This window comes from Corvus brachyrhynchos, unplaced genomic scaffold (assembly GCF_000691975.1).
Source record: "Corvus brachyrhynchos isolate BGI_N302 unplaced genomic scaffold, ASM69197v1 scaffold5, whole genome shotgun sequence".
NCBI lineage: Eukaryota > Metazoa > Chordata > Aves > Passeriformes > Corvidae > Corvus > Corvus brachyrhynchos.
The window spans coordinates 6,254,112-6,268,729 of NW_008238321.1; the positions used below are offsets into that span (position 1 = coordinate 6,254,112).

Consider the following 14,618-nt stretch of genomic DNA (forward strand, 5'->3'; position numbering starts at 1 on the left):
AGAGCCCCGGGCTCAGCCCAGCCCCAGGCTCACCCCACATTCCCTGCAGGGTCTGGAGGAGGGAATCTCCCAGATCACCTCCAAGAGCAGCGTCTCCCCCACCACGCTCGTCTGGAACTTCCCCATCGACATCACCTTCAAGAGCACCAACCCTTTTGGCTGTGAGTGCTGGGGGGGGGTCCAGCCCTGCTGCCAGACCCCCTCTCACCCCCATTTCCTTGCAGGGCCGCAGATTGTGCTGAGTGTCTACGGGCCTGACTTCTTTGGCCACGACGTGGTCAGAGGTTACGGAGCTGTGCACGTGCCCTTCGTGCCGGGGAGGTGAGTGCCAGCCTGACCTGCAGGGCTCAAACACATTCTCGTCCTGTTATTCTGTTGTTTCAGAAACAAAACCAGCTCCCATGCGTCCTCATCATGCCCTGTCAGTTCACTACAGAGATTTTCTAGCAGAGCTCTTTCATCATCAGTTAAGTTTTGGTAATGCTCTAAAGCCCAAAGTGGCCTGTGAGGAGCCCAGATACAAAGCTCAGTTTCTCACCTCTCCCCCATCACTGTAAGCACACGATAAGTTCTCACTGCCACCACTGGGAATGGAGGAAGATCCGATGTTCCTGTGCAAACAAACCCTTCCTGTGTGAAGGGAAAGCACCTGGAGATGAGCAGTGCTCTGGTGTGTCAGCAATTCTGTGCCTTTGTAAATAGAAAAATCTTGTTGTTTGTTCCTTCCTGAAGTTCTGGGGGTCTCCTCTTTGTTTCAGGCACAAAAGGACCATTGCTATGTTTGTCCCAGAGTCCACCTCGAGGCTGCAGCAGTTCACAAGGTAATTATTAATGACTTTACTTCATTAAAGCCCCTCTTGCCCGTAGCCACAGAGGCATTTGCAGCTACTGGGTGGTGCAGAGCTGTGACTGCTCTGTGCCATAACCAGGCAGGTTTGTGTTCTGTGGGTAAAATCACATTTTCAGGTGGCTGGGTCTTTTTTAAAAGCTTTCTGCAAATATATTAATCACCTGCTAGCTGCACTGAATTCCTGCCTGAATCTTCTTGGGGCTGTTCTGGAAGGACGGCTACAGCAAGAGAAAACCCATGATAAAACAATTCCCATTCCACATTTTTTGTATGTATTCAAGGTCTTCAAGCCTCTCTGGTTCTCTGGGTGATCAAGTGGAATTTTCCAACAATATCTTTGCCACAGAAAGATTTTTCTAGCCTAGAAAAAACCTGGATTTAACAAAATCTGTATGAAATCAGTTGCATTTTTGTCCTTAAGGCAAAACTTACCTTTGATTGAAGTAGATCAATAAAGTGAGTCAGGCTTCAAAAAGCTCCTGGCAGGCTCATTAACCCCCCCTGATGTGCATATCATGATCTGGATCAATCTAAGCCACCCAATTCATTGTTCTCTCTTTTCTTCTCCAAGCTGGTTCACAGGGAGACGCCCGGAATTCACCGACCCCAAAGTGGTGGCACAGGGAGAAGGACGGGAAGGTGAGTCCTGGCAGCTCCTGGCTGCTTGCCCAGCCACCTTTGGGTGATAAAGAAGTGCTCCACAACTAATCCAAAGCCTCTTTTAACTGGATTCATCCCCATCCTCTCTGTCCCAGTGACCAGGGTGCGATCCCAAGGCTTTGTGACCATTTCCTTCAACGTGATGACCAAAGATCTGCACAAGCTGGGCTACGACATTGGCCCCACGGCCCTGCAGAGCCCCTCCCTGGAGCCTGGGGCACAGGGGCTCCACAGGTTCTGAACTCCCCAGGACGTGCTCAGAGCTCAGCACTTTGGGCCTTCTTAGGGAGAGGAGGAGCAGCTTCAGCTCAGTCATTCCAAAAAAACACCAGCCCGGGAGGATTTGGGGAAATTACCGAGCCTGATCCTCTCAGTAAGGTTGAAGTATTGTGTAAATCAACGTTATCTGATAACATTCAGCGTCTTTAGGGATCAGACTCTCTCAGAGTAAGGCCTGTTACAAAGTATTTTATAGCTTTTGTACACTTTTTTCTAGAATTAATGATGGGGAAAGTTCAGAGCTGTAGCTGTTTCCCTGTGGTTAAAACTTTGCAAACCCAGTTCTTTTTAGTGACTTCTTGGTTTTTTGGTGGTACAAATGAGGAATTGAAATTATTGCACCTTCCAAAAATGGTCCTGTGAAATGCATCCCCCTCTAAGCTCTTTTAGGCTGAATAAACTCCGTTGTATCAATAGATTCATTTGTCTTTCTGCTGCTAAGGGGGTTTATTTGTTTGTGCCAGGATGTTTTAAAGCTCTAAATGATCCAAGCTCTGCCAGACTTAGAGGTCCAAGAGAAAAAGAAGTGTTACAATGCAGTGACTAATTGCTGCATCATTTTCCTATTTAATTTTGGGCATGTAACCTCTTATGTTTGACTGCAAATCTCAGAATGACCACACCTCTCTAAAAGGGAACTACCAAGACCTCCAAAGCGTAGAAATCCCAGGAAGAACAGCCAGAGATGAACCACAAAACCTCCAGGACACAGCTCAACAAAACACCCAGGCAGAGATTGTTTTTATCATCAGTGGGCTGGAATAAATACAATTTCTGAAAACATAAAGTGGTCACTGGAACGTTGCTGTGAGCAGCAGCACCTTTTATATGACATGTAAATACTTTTCCAAACGTTTTTAGGGATGATTCTTCATCTCCTGCATTCCTCCTGCCTTGTTTTTGTTGACTCCACACTTGCAGGGGAGGTTTTGTGGTAATTTGTAATCTCTGAACTGAGTCATGTTGGAATCCAAATCCAGAAGCATTTCCTGTTGGCTCAGAGGAGACTCGAGGAATTTTGTTTCCTTTTCACAAGTTTGGGAAGCAGTCAGCTGCGGTAGCAGGAGAAATATCTGTGTTTGAAACGCTTCAGAGGCAAACACTGAATCTCCTGCTGCTGCCTAAATACCCAATTCCCCCTTGAGCACAGTTCCTGCCCACATTCCAGCTGGAACAAAGCTGCTCCAGGCATGAGGAACCTGTCAAACTCATGGAAAGTCCAAACCTGGTGCCCCACAGGGAATTTATTCACAGCCGGCTCTGCATCCTGGCGCTCCAAACCCCTGAATTCCCCCTGTTCCAAAGGAACTGTTGGATGTTTAACCCCAGTGGGACCAACCAGACCTGACCCAGCTTCCCCCTGACAGCTGAGGCAAAGGAAGGTTAAAAACAATGAAAAGCAAAAATCCTAAACTGCATAGAAGAGGATTTAAGACACCTTGAGATATTTAAGCTGCTCTCTAAGCAGATCCCACACTGCTGCCTGCATTATTAGGACTTTTTGCCTGTTTTCTCTGGGGCTAGTTGGATTTTGGGGGTTTTTTTTGGCTCCTCAGTGGCTTGAGCACATCTAAGACCTTCACCTGCCTTCCTCGAGGGTTGGGTGTATCCTGTGAGTGTTTCCCCCAGGGCGTCACCCAGGGGCTGATGTTTGGAATCAGCGTTTCCCAACTCCAGTGCCATTCCTTGGCTCTGAGGGGCAGCTGTTGATATCCCTCAGGAACACATTTCTCCCAGAGATGGCCTTGCTGCTGCCTTTGAAATATTTGCTCCTCAGGTGTGGCCAAGTGTTTGCACCTGGGAGAATCTCTGAATAAACATGGACACGACACCGTGAGCAGGGAACCGTGGCAAGAAAGGGATTTAGGATCCCTAATTGTTCATGGAAGTGAAACCCTGGAAGAACCAGTGCTTTAAGATCAGCCAAATCCCAGTAAAACCCAGCTTTGCTGCAGCAGAGGCTCACGCTGGTTTCCTCCCAGCCACGCTGCCGGCAGCTGGAACACCCTGGTTGTTTCCTGGTTAATCATTCTCCCTTCTCTCCAAACCTGCACTGAAATTCCCAACCCTACAGCAGCAGCACGAGGCTCTTGGCAGGAGCTGCAGCTCTGCCTCGTTCCCCTGAAATCTCTCCCAGATGCTGAAATTGCTCATTATCCCCCTAATTCGAGATGGGCAGGGGGAAAAAATCTTCCTGGACACAGGAGGCACTCCCAGGCCAGCACAAACCAGGCTGGGGGCAAAGGAAGCCTGCGGGATGTCTGGGGACTCTGCAGCTCTCCTGGCCTGGAGAGGCTTTGGATTCACTCCATGGGAGTTTTCCTGCTGTTATCCTCGGAGGGACACAGCCAAGGACAGCTGAACAGCAGCTTGGGGATCAAACCCTCCAGAAAAAGGAAAACCATTCGGACAATCCTTAGGAATTGGTATTTACCGCCTTTCCCACCAAAACTACGAACAGCAGCAGCAGCTCCTGCCCTCTCGTGGCTGCTCGCAGCCTTTGGGAAGACGCTGGAAGTAGTTAATTACAATTAACTCCCAGGCTGAATGAAGGACACCGAACTTTTCCTGTTCCTCCGCGGAAATTGCTCCGTGCTGGCTGCCCTGGCACTGCCCCTTGTCCCCAGAGCAGGGGGCAAACACCTCCCGGAGCTGCTCCACGGGGAGCGGGAGCGAGCCAGGAATCTGAGCATCCACGAGTGCTGGGGAAGCCAGCTCTGCCCCGAGGCTGCCAGGCTGCTTTACACCAGCAGTTCTGCGGCAGCTGGGAATTATCTCCATCTGAAAATGAGATGGATTCGAGCTGACAGCAGCTTCTCCCCAGCAGCAGTGTCGGGTGGGGAGCAGGAGATCCTGTGAAATGCTCCAAAGGAAAAAAAATAGGAAAAAATTCAAACACTCAAGCACAGAGCAGCCGTGTTTGAAGAAAAACGGGGCTGTAGCTCCAATTCTTCTCTACAATTCTTTGCAGCGTTTCCCCCCATTTGTGTCCCTGGAGATTCGAGGGGGATAAAGGCCCTGGATCCAGTGCTGGACACGGATCTGTGGGGTCACAAGAAGACAGGACAGCGGCAGTGGGAGCAGTGGCAGAGCCAGGCTGGCACCCACAGCCTGGAGCACTCCCCATTCCTGGGGACATCCAGACCTGGAGAACCAGCAGGAACCCCCACTCAGGGCCTCTTCCCTTGGGGCTGGCAGCACCACACAGCCCAGCAGCAGCTGGATGAGCTGGTGGCCTTGGAAAACACACCCAGGACATCGCCAGGGTGTCCCTCGGATCTGAGCCCCCCGTGAGGGCACAGTGAACCCCCCTGCCCCACCATGCAGCCCAAGGCTCAGGCACACCTGAGCCAGTGGCACATCTGGAGCAGCCACCAGCTCCAGTCTGGGATGTGTTCCAGGCCCCAGCAGGAGCCCAGCAAAGAGCTGGGCAAAGGCCACCCCAACCCCACCCTGTCCCCTCTCAACAGCCACCCTCGGGGTGTAGAGAGGATCCCTGAGGGCTTTTTCCATCAGCTGAGGAGTCTTCTGGGAGGCAAAGCTCTGAGACACTCGTGGGTGTTTGCAAACCCAGGAACCACCTCCACATTTGGAGCACAGGAAGCAAAAAATCCCAAACCTGCAGTTCCCACCCGGCTGCAGAGCTCCCAGTACCCTCCAGTGCAGCCTAGCTGGGGCTGGGGAGCACAGGAGAGCACAAATCCCTTAGGAGCCATCCTTTGGGCATGGAAAGCAGGGCTGAGCCCGCAGGAGGGAGGGAAGAACACAACCTCCTTTCCCAACAGGATCTGAGGGATCCAGCCTCGTCCTTCAGAGGGAAGAGCAGCAGACAGAACTGCTGAAGGCGTCTATTTTTGGCTCTCTATTCAGGCCAGGATATTCAAGTACCCAAATTCACCTCAGAGAATATCATCACTCCATTTAGTGCCAGACTTGCTAACGAAGATATTAAAAAAGCAGGAAAAAAAAACCCACCACCATCACCCAACACAAACCCAGGCAGCCCACGGAGCTGCTACACCGCGGCAGAACTGGCTCCCTGGAGCCTGGATAATCCATGGATTTCATTCCATGGCCACAAAAAGCCCTTTAGGAAGAACGCAGACCTGATTTTCACAGGTTCCAGGGAAAGGAGGACACAAAGTGCCTGATGATTTCCCATCGCAGGCATTACCAGAGGTGGTTCAGCCACAACGCTGTGGAGAATTCCAGGAGGGTTGGGGGTGGATGGGTGGGACCAGCCCACGCTGGGTCAGCGTCCTGTGGAGGATCCTCGCCTCCATCCCCTCCCTCCAGCCCACCCAGCCCAGCCCCGGGTGTTGATCCCGCAGGAGCCGGGAGAGGGAGTGGATCCACACGGGGGTTATCAGTCAGCTTATCAGCGACGGGAAATCCGATGTCTCTGCTCCAGCAACATTCCCCAGGCTGGGATGGAGCTCTGACCCAGCCTCCAGCAGCCCCAGTGGTTAAACAGGGCAGAACCCCGCATGCCATTCCTGCCTGGGAGGATCTCTAAGCAATCAAGCCGCGAAGCTGGCAGCTCCCGTGTCCCAGCGAGGTTTCCTGTCGGGAAGCAGCAGGCAGGGAGCTGGGAAGGCAAACTCCACCTTTACTCCGGCTTCATCCGCGTGATTTGAGATGTCATTGATTTCCCTTCACCTGAAACGGGAACGTGTTTGCTCAACAAGTGCCAAGAGCAGCTCAGGCAGAGGGATGTGAGCGTGGGCTGAGCGCTCACAGATGATCCTGGAATGCTTCGGACAAGGGCCTGGAGTGACAGGACAAGGGGAATGGCTTCCCACTGCCAGAGGGCAGGGATAGATGGGATATTGGGAAGGAATTCCTCCCTGTGAGAAGCCCTGGCAGTGTCCAAGGCCAGGTTGGACGGGGCTTGGAGCACCCTGGGATAGTGGAAGGGGTCCCTGCCCATGGCAGGGGGTGGAATTTTCTTTAATCTCTCAGGGAGATATTTCCCAAACCCATGAGGGTCCCATGACTCAGTCCAGGTCTGGGACAGCTCTGGGCTCTCCCTGCACAGCCCCAGGATGTGCTGTGACCCCCCAGGGTATCCCCACACTCCCCCATTCCTCATTTACCACCTCACCCTCTGCACAGCACCGGGCTGGGTTACCCTGGCCAGATGCCAATTCCCTATGGATCACCAGGCCCTGCCAATTCACCTCCTTCATGGGAATTGGCACCAAGGGGAACCTCCCACTCCTTGAAACCCCAAGGCTTCAACAATTACAGGGTACAATCAATCAACAGCAAAACGGAACTGCCACCACCACATCCCACACTGGCTCTTCACCATTCCTAATCCCGAGCTCCCAAACAAACACCAGTCCTTAGGAAAATCCAGCTCACAAATGGGGAGAAGGTGACCTGGGAATTAACTTGAAAAAGATGGATGTTTTGAACATGAGGGGTTCCTAAATCGGGTTGGTTCCCTGAAATGCAGCTTGCAGGGTGTTGCAGAGGCCTTGCCAAAGCCAGAGCACAAGATGGGCCCAGCTCTTCCCTCACAGTTGCGCGAAAAGCAGCGGAAGGGGCAGAGCTGCACCCTCAGCCCAGCACAGAGAGGCGACACAAACACACTCAGTAAAACTTCAGCAACAGCAGTGGGGCTGAGGGGAAGCCAAAAGATAACTCCTTATCCAGAGTCCTTTTCCTCTGCAAAGGGGTAAATCCTCCTCATCCCACAGGAGAGGAAATGTGGGATGGGGGAGCAGCTCTGGCAAGGTCAGCAGAAACCTCAACCACAGGCAGAGCTCTGCTCACCACGGGCCAGGGCAGCTCAGGCTGCCCTGGCTCATACAGCCACCAGAATCCTCCAGAATCCAGCCCCTTTGGAAGGGATCAGAGTCACCACAACTTCCACTCCGAGCCAGTCCCACATCTTCCATACAGAGAGGGATTTAGCTTCAAATGTGCAATTCCAAGAGGCGGGAGTAGAATCAGAGAATCCCAGACTGGGTTGGTTTGGGAGGGACCTTAAAGCCCATCCGGTTCCAACCCCAACACCTTCCACTGTCCCAGGTTGCTCCAAGCCCCGTCCAGCCTGGCCTTGGGCACTTCCAGGGGTCCAGGGACAGCCACAGCTTCTCCAGGGAAACTGGAGCGTTACTGGAACAGCAGCTGCCCCCAGCACCCCCAGCCAGCTCCGGCTGAAACCAAACTGGAGGCTTTTCTCCCCAGAACCACCTTTCCCACGGTCACATCTCCCACCCTGCCACAGCTTCAGCATTACTTAGTGATCATTGATTAGTGATCAGCCTGACTGGCAGCAAACTAAACAGGGAACCTGGAGGGGCTCTGGAGAGGCAGCTCTCGATGCCGCCTGCTAATGAAGTGCCCTTCAATTAAAGCAGCCAGAATTAGGAGCTGGAATTGCTTCCCGGCTGGAAGCAGGCGCCCTGCCACGTGATCCGTGGGACAGGGCCAAGGCTGAACTACAAAAGTGGGAAGCGAGGACTCCCCAGGTTCTGTCACAGCTCCCCAACCCTCATTCCACAGCCCCCTTCCCCAGATTCCTGCCTGGACACAAATCCAGAGCCTCCTCCGAGGCAGCACTCCACGATCCCCTCCACAGGGGCTGTTCCAGGGGCAGTGTGGTTTAAAGAAGGAATTCAGTCACCTGCAACACAACAAGTCTTCATTTTTATTGAGTTAGTAAGGTCCCAACTGACCCCGATTTCAGTGAGCCACAGAAACCCCCCTCTCTCCCAGCCAGAGCAACCTGTCCCGGGAAAAGTGATGGATGCATCCAAGGAATCCCACTGGCAGAGCACAAGCAGCACCCCTCAGTCACGGGGAGATCCCTCTGCCACAAACCTTCCGTCAGCTCACCCCAAACCCACCAGCCTCCTGCAAAACTCCACCGAGCAGGGCTTGGGTGGGAATGGGATCATAAATACCACGCAGAAGCTTGGAAAAAGCAACAGGGCCGCAATAGAAGCAATACAATTTTAATTCTGACCAGTCACCTACAAACCCCTCGTCTTTCCACTGTTCGATGGCATCGTTTAAGTATCACATCTGTGACATCGCTTGGGGGGGAGGAAAAGAAATGACACAAAGATACAGACATTATGATACAATAGTACAAATGATAAATTATTTATACAGTAAATAATGTCAATAGTCAGCACAAATCCAGAAAAAGCAGCCGGCTCCCGGAATTATGGAAAGTTTGGGAAATATTGGAAGTGTAACACTTGGAAAGGAAGCGAGATTCTGCTGGGGAAAAAGAAACCTCCTCTTTCTGCATGTCCTGTGCAATATTCAGGCATACAGTACACCTCAGAACCGGGACAGCAAAGGGGCACTCGGGCAACAAGAGCTGTCTTGGCTACGGGACTTCCCAAAAACTGTAAACACCACAACGCACCAGGGCTTCCCTTCCCTGCCCCCTCCACGGAGTTGGGTTTCTCTAGAGTATAAAACTGAATAAATAACTGAGCTTATTTTGGGGGTGGAATTATGCCAAGGGGATGGCAGGGGGGAATTTTTTTTCTTTTTACAAAATATTTAACACTTTTCTCTTTGGTCAATTTGACCAGTAAGGCTATTTTGGGCTACTAACATTTTAAAAATGAAAAAAGAAAAAAAGCACTTTGAGTGTTTGCAAAGTGAGAAGAAGAAGGAGAAGAGGGGGAAATGGAGAAATGGGGCAGACAGGATGCGATGGGACACACAAACATCCTCCAGAAATGTGGGAGGGCCAGGAGGGAGGGACGATTATCCTGGAGAGCAGGAAAATCATCACCAAAAGAGCTGGACCATTCGGAGCATCCCCAGCCAGGACAGTGACCCCCTGAGGACACAGCCCAGCCCATGAACATTTACCAAACCAGCTCTTTCTCCTCCTAAACTCAGCTCCTGCCACAAGCCCTCTGCCAGGCTGGGATCTGGGCTTGGTTAGTCTCAGCCTAAATCTCAACAGCACCAGGATTGGGGGTGTGGCTCCTCAGGGAGGAGGGGGGTTTGTTGTGCCGTAAATGTCTCTTTAATACAAAAGGAATAAAGTTCTTGGGGCAGTGACTTGGTAAAAGCAACAATTTGCCATTCAACAGCTTCATTAAGCCAGGGCTCCCTCCCAGAGCCAGAGCACGGCTTTAGCAATTCACAGTGACAGCTCCAACTGCAGATTATTTCAGCACTTCGAGTATTTCTTATCAACACCATCTTGCCTCTAAAAAGTGACCCAGGACGTGGCCAGGACTTTTGGCTGGACAGAGAATGCCCCATCCCACTGCAGTTCAGGTGACAGACTAAGGGAAAAACATCGAGTGACCTCGATGCCAGTGCTGATAAAATCAAACTGGGAAAATAACCCGGGATAAATCTCGCCACAGATCAGCTGGAAAGCACTTTTCCCCCGATCTGCAAGAATCACACCCTTCCTGCTCTACACTTTTCAATAACCTCAACAACAACAAAAAAGGTCTTTTTCCCTATTCTGAAAGGCAACGTGAACGGGGTTTTGTTTAGTTTTTAAAGACAGGCTGGGTGTGGACAGCAATCCTCTTTCCTCCTATATAAAAACAAGAGCAGATGAAGATGGGGAAATCCTCCTTGCCAATTCCAGAGGATCCAATATCTGCACAGGAACATGCACACACTGAGCATTCCATACACTACCAGAGCTACGCTGACCTACACAGCTCCAGTCTGGGATTGTGCCCTAAATCTGATCGTCCTTCAGCCTCCCCTTCCCACCAGGAGATCGATCCCAGTCCTCCCATGGGATCCAGCCCCTCTCTGGCCCCACAGGGAATTGTTCCACCACAACAAAACTCTGGCAAATTCTGTTTCCTATTTTCCCTCTCTTAATTAGGGAAAGGCCACCAAGTCCATTCCGAGGTGCCCTGCAGGGATATCCCTTTCCATGGATTTTTGGGAGAGCAGAGCTCAGCCCCGTCAAAGTCGGGGCTCCAGCAGAACCCCTGAGCGCGGTTTGGTTCCGAGGAGTCCAGACATGAAAATTAAAAAGGGATAATTCATCTCCCAAGGGATGGCTGCACATGGAACCAGTTATCCTACGGAGTGCACCTTCCAACAGGAAAAATCAGTGGATAAAATGAAACAAGTTGTGTTTGTACATCAGGATTTTTAACAGCTCCAGAAGTTTTGCAAGGAAAATAAAACCAAACAGCCTCTCTTGGGATCTTCATCAAGGCTAAAAGTCTGTCCAGTCTGGGGATTGGGAAACGGGAACAAATCAAGGGAAAGGCGACTTTAGTGTTTTTTCTTTTTAATGCAGTCTTAAATCATGTTATGCTCAAATTCAATTCATCTAAAAATAATTAGTCACGAGGATTTGTTTTTGATTTGCATTATGAATACTTCATTTAAAAGTAAATATTTTAGTGTTAATCTTCCCTTTTAAACTCTCTTTACAGAAACAAAGAGCTAAAACCATAAATAAGAGGGCATTAAAACCATAAAAATGACATTTGCCAATATCTTAATTTTTCAGCCAGACTTGATAAATCTATCAAAACCAGACAGTTAAATAAGAACCACATTATAAAAATTAGCAAAAAAAGGACTATTAGGTAACTCTGCAAACTCAAAATATGAAACTGTACTAAACAAAATATGTGCAAAAGTATACAAGAGTAACTGCATATAGCAAGGTTAAGCCTGAATTAGTTTTAAAGCTTGCCCCGGTGAAACTGAATTCAAAGTTGTCCCACTGTATTTCTGGTTTTTTTCCTGTTCTTTTTTTTTTTCCGATTTTTTTTTTTCTTTCAACTCACATTGTAAGTCAAATAAAAACAAAATACACATGAAAAAACTTCCAAACGAAGCCGGTACTGGACAAGCACAGAGCAGGACACTCACTCAGCACGAGTGCAGCCACTCACAGAGAGTTCCAGGAGTCCTTAGAGTAGTGTAGGAATTCAACACTGCACACGACAGCACAACTCGAGCATGGTCTTGGGTGTTTTGTCTGGGGTTTTGTGTTATTCTCTTTTCGAGACAAGCTTGCTTTTCTCAGTCACACCTCAGAGATACCAAAGCAGTGCGAGTTTGCAATGTTTAATGCATAAAAACCAAGCCCCCCTGGGCCCTCCGGGTCGGTCTCTTCTAAGAGTAAGGACTATGGGTGAACCAACAGTCTAGAACTGTGTGTAGTTATGTGCAAAACATTCACTAGCACTCGGAATCCCAGGTCTATCTTATGGGCAGAGGAAGTGACAGATGCAGGGGAAGAGTAAATTCAGGAATCCAGCACATGATCTGACATCTACAAAATAGCCAACGGAGTTTTCGAATGGCAGGTTCTCTCCCTAGAAAGTGTATTTGAAATGATTAACAAAGTAACAAAAATGGGCAGAATCTAACTTTGGTGAAAAGTCTGAACATTTCACATGATGCTCAACAAGCCAAAGTAAGGTACCATCTGTAGCAAAGACTAGATTTAGATTAACTGGTAAGTAGAGACAACTCTTCAAAGATCATAACTGTAAACTGCAAATCTACTTCCAAGTCTCTCACACACCGTTCAGTCCACACAGGCCACGTTCGTTTTGCTGGAAAGACTTCAGCCTGGAAACACTAGGAAAAGAAAAGTTCCTTTAATTGGGTCTTTATAGGAGGAAAGGGTTAGTTGTATTTGCAGACTGGGGAGCTTGGGGCATTGATCCTGCAATGCTCAGCCCCTGGCCCATCCTGATGGACGCCACGGTGCCCATGGCCGGCAGCGGTGCCATCCCCACGGGCACGGGGGCCATGGAAGACAGAGGTATTGGCTCCATGCTCATCGGGGGCACAGCGCTGAAGGAGGGGCTGCTTCCCATCACGGGACTCGCTCTCATCTGGTTCAGGGTCAGTGGCTGAGGCTGGTTCACCTGGAAGGGGTTGATTGGAGTCGGTGCGGTGGCGGCACCTGGGTTGGAGAGAAAGGGACAGAGATGGCGCTGCCATCAACACCGGGGTCTGGAAATGGTCTTTCCTGGCAAAGAACACTCCCTGTGTGCGTCCCCACCCCCAAAACACCCTGCGGAGCATCTGCCACCCAGCAAAGCTGAGCACCAGCACAGCCTGTTCCCCTGCAGCAGCCAATGCCTCCAACACCCCTTCACTGACCAACAGCTCCCACTTCTGATAGCCCTGAGTGGAGACACAGGTTCCAAATCTGCTTACCTGGAACAGCCCTAACCATGACATCCACATCACTGATTTCATTTTTTAAATGCTACTTTGCAAGCTCTGTGCTCCTTTACTGCAGAGAGTGGGTTTACATTGGATATCAGGAAGGAATTCCTCCCTGTGAGAGTAGGGAGGCCCTGGCACAGGGTGCCCAGAGAAGCTGTGGCTGCCCCTGGATCCCTGGAAGTGTCCAAGGCCAGGCTGGACAGGGCTTGGAGCAGCCTGGGATAGTGGAAGGTGTCCCTGCCCAGGGCAGGGGTGGTTTTTAAGGTCCCTTCCAAACCATTCTGGGACTCTGTGATTTCTACATTTGCTCCAAGCTCTCAGCAGCCACCTCCATTTTCATGTTTCTGGCACCGAGCTCGGACAAGAATTCCCAAAGTAAACAACTTGTTTCCGAATTACAGCGGTGCTCGAAAAAGCAGATCACAAGTTTCCCAGCCTTTGAGGTTCCCTGGACTGCTGCCAGCCCTGCAAATTCCTTTTACCGTACAAGCCCTGGATTATTTGGATGGCCCAGTGACCCCTCACAAACTTTTTGTAGTACCCGGGAAGGGCAGATACACAGATTTCCTCTCTCTCCCTGCTCACTGCCAAGGCTGCTCAGAATCACTGCCTTTTTCCTACTCAAGGATTTTAATACATTGATCTTTTTTTCCATTGCAAGAGTGAAGAAAATAAATAACTGCAAGATCATTTCCAAGTGTTTCACCCTACGAGCAACACAGGAAAATGTCAGTGCCAATTTCAGCTTTGAAAAAACACATCTGCCACGTGGTTTGGTGTCACCATTTCAGTCTGCTCAAAGCAAGGGCTCACTTCTAACAGGCCCAGCTTACAGGAGAACTGCAACAGCCAATTTTTTTTTTCCCCAAAATACACTGAGAACGTGTTTTCAGACCAAACTGGCTCCTTGTACCGGCCTAAGACACGCAGCTCACTGAATTACCCTGCAGAGTTTGCTCTCTGGGACCTCAGGCTGCAGTCAGAGATCTCCTGTGCCTGCTGCAGCTCCAGGAAAAGGGCAGTTCCAACCTGCTTCCACAGGAACCTACTACCTAGAACCTTCCCAAGGTAATCTTACCTGTTTTGACAATAACCAGCTGGAGTTCAGCCATTTTTAACAGTCCCGAACCTTCCAACACAGATCATTTTCAGTGAGGGGAAGGGGAACAGCTGGAATAAAGCTCAGCTGCAGACCAAGAGCAGTCACTGTGCTGGGTGAGCCCAGGATGCCTCTCTGAGACCCTTCTGCTCTTGCTTGTGATCTGCTGGCTGCAGTAAGCAAGAAAACCAAGCCCAAATCACCCTTCTTTAACTCCAACAGCACTGAGCTATGCAGAGTTCTCCTGCAGAAGGGAAAGCTAAACTAGAAATGTGAAGGACTGTGCAGAAACCAACCTGGTGCCAAGAATGGGTTCAGTGAAGTAACAGGTTGTGGTGGCTTAGACACCAGAGAATCCAGGTTCACCAGGGCAGCGTTGGGGCCCAGGAAGGACTCCGGGGTTTTCCGGGCTGCGCTTTGTTTGCCTGATGTCCCACTCGAGTGCTGGGACTCAAAGAGATCAGGACTCGTGGTACCGCTGTGCTGAGATGGCAGAGTGGAACCTGATTCAGCTGCAACAACACAAAGAGACAAACCAAACTTCTGGTTAATCCACAGAGCCAG

General features: G+C 50.3%; 2 protein-coding genes across 7 annotated transcripts in view; one reads left to right on the top strand and one right to left on the bottom strand.

Moving 5' to 3' along the window:
- Positions 1-2,207, top strand: part of LOC103615551 (B9 domain-containing protein 1) — a 2,658-nt gene extending 451 nt beyond the window's left edge. The window contains exons 2-6 of the mRNA XM_017734049.1: positions 33-161; positions 225-321; positions 759-821; positions 1,422-1,489; positions 1,606-2,207. Of these exons, the coding sequence (XP_017589538.1) occupies positions 33-161; positions 225-321; positions 759-821; positions 1,422-1,489; positions 1,606-1,751 (503 nt within the window). The 3' untranslated portion in view covers positions 1,752-2,207. The remainder of the gene's footprint in view (positions 1-32; positions 162-224; positions 322-758; positions 822-1,421; positions 1,490-1,605) is intronic.
- A 6,534-nt stretch (positions 2,208-8,741) lies between these two features.
- EPN2 (epsin 2) overlaps positions 8,742-14,618 on the bottom strand; it is a 55,192-nt gene continuing 49,315 nt past the window's right edge. For all 6 annotated transcript variants that reach the window (XM_017734042.1, XM_017734048.1, XM_017734045.1 and 3 more), the window contains 2 exons: positions 14,351-14,566; positions 8,742-12,686 (listed from right to left, as the gene is read on the bottom strand). In XM_017734042.1, the coding sequence (XP_017589531.1) occupies positions 12,388-12,686; positions 14,351-14,566 (515 nt within the window). In that variant the 3' untranslated portion in view covers positions 8,742-12,387. The remainder of the gene's footprint in view (positions 12,687-14,350; positions 14,567-14,618) is intronic.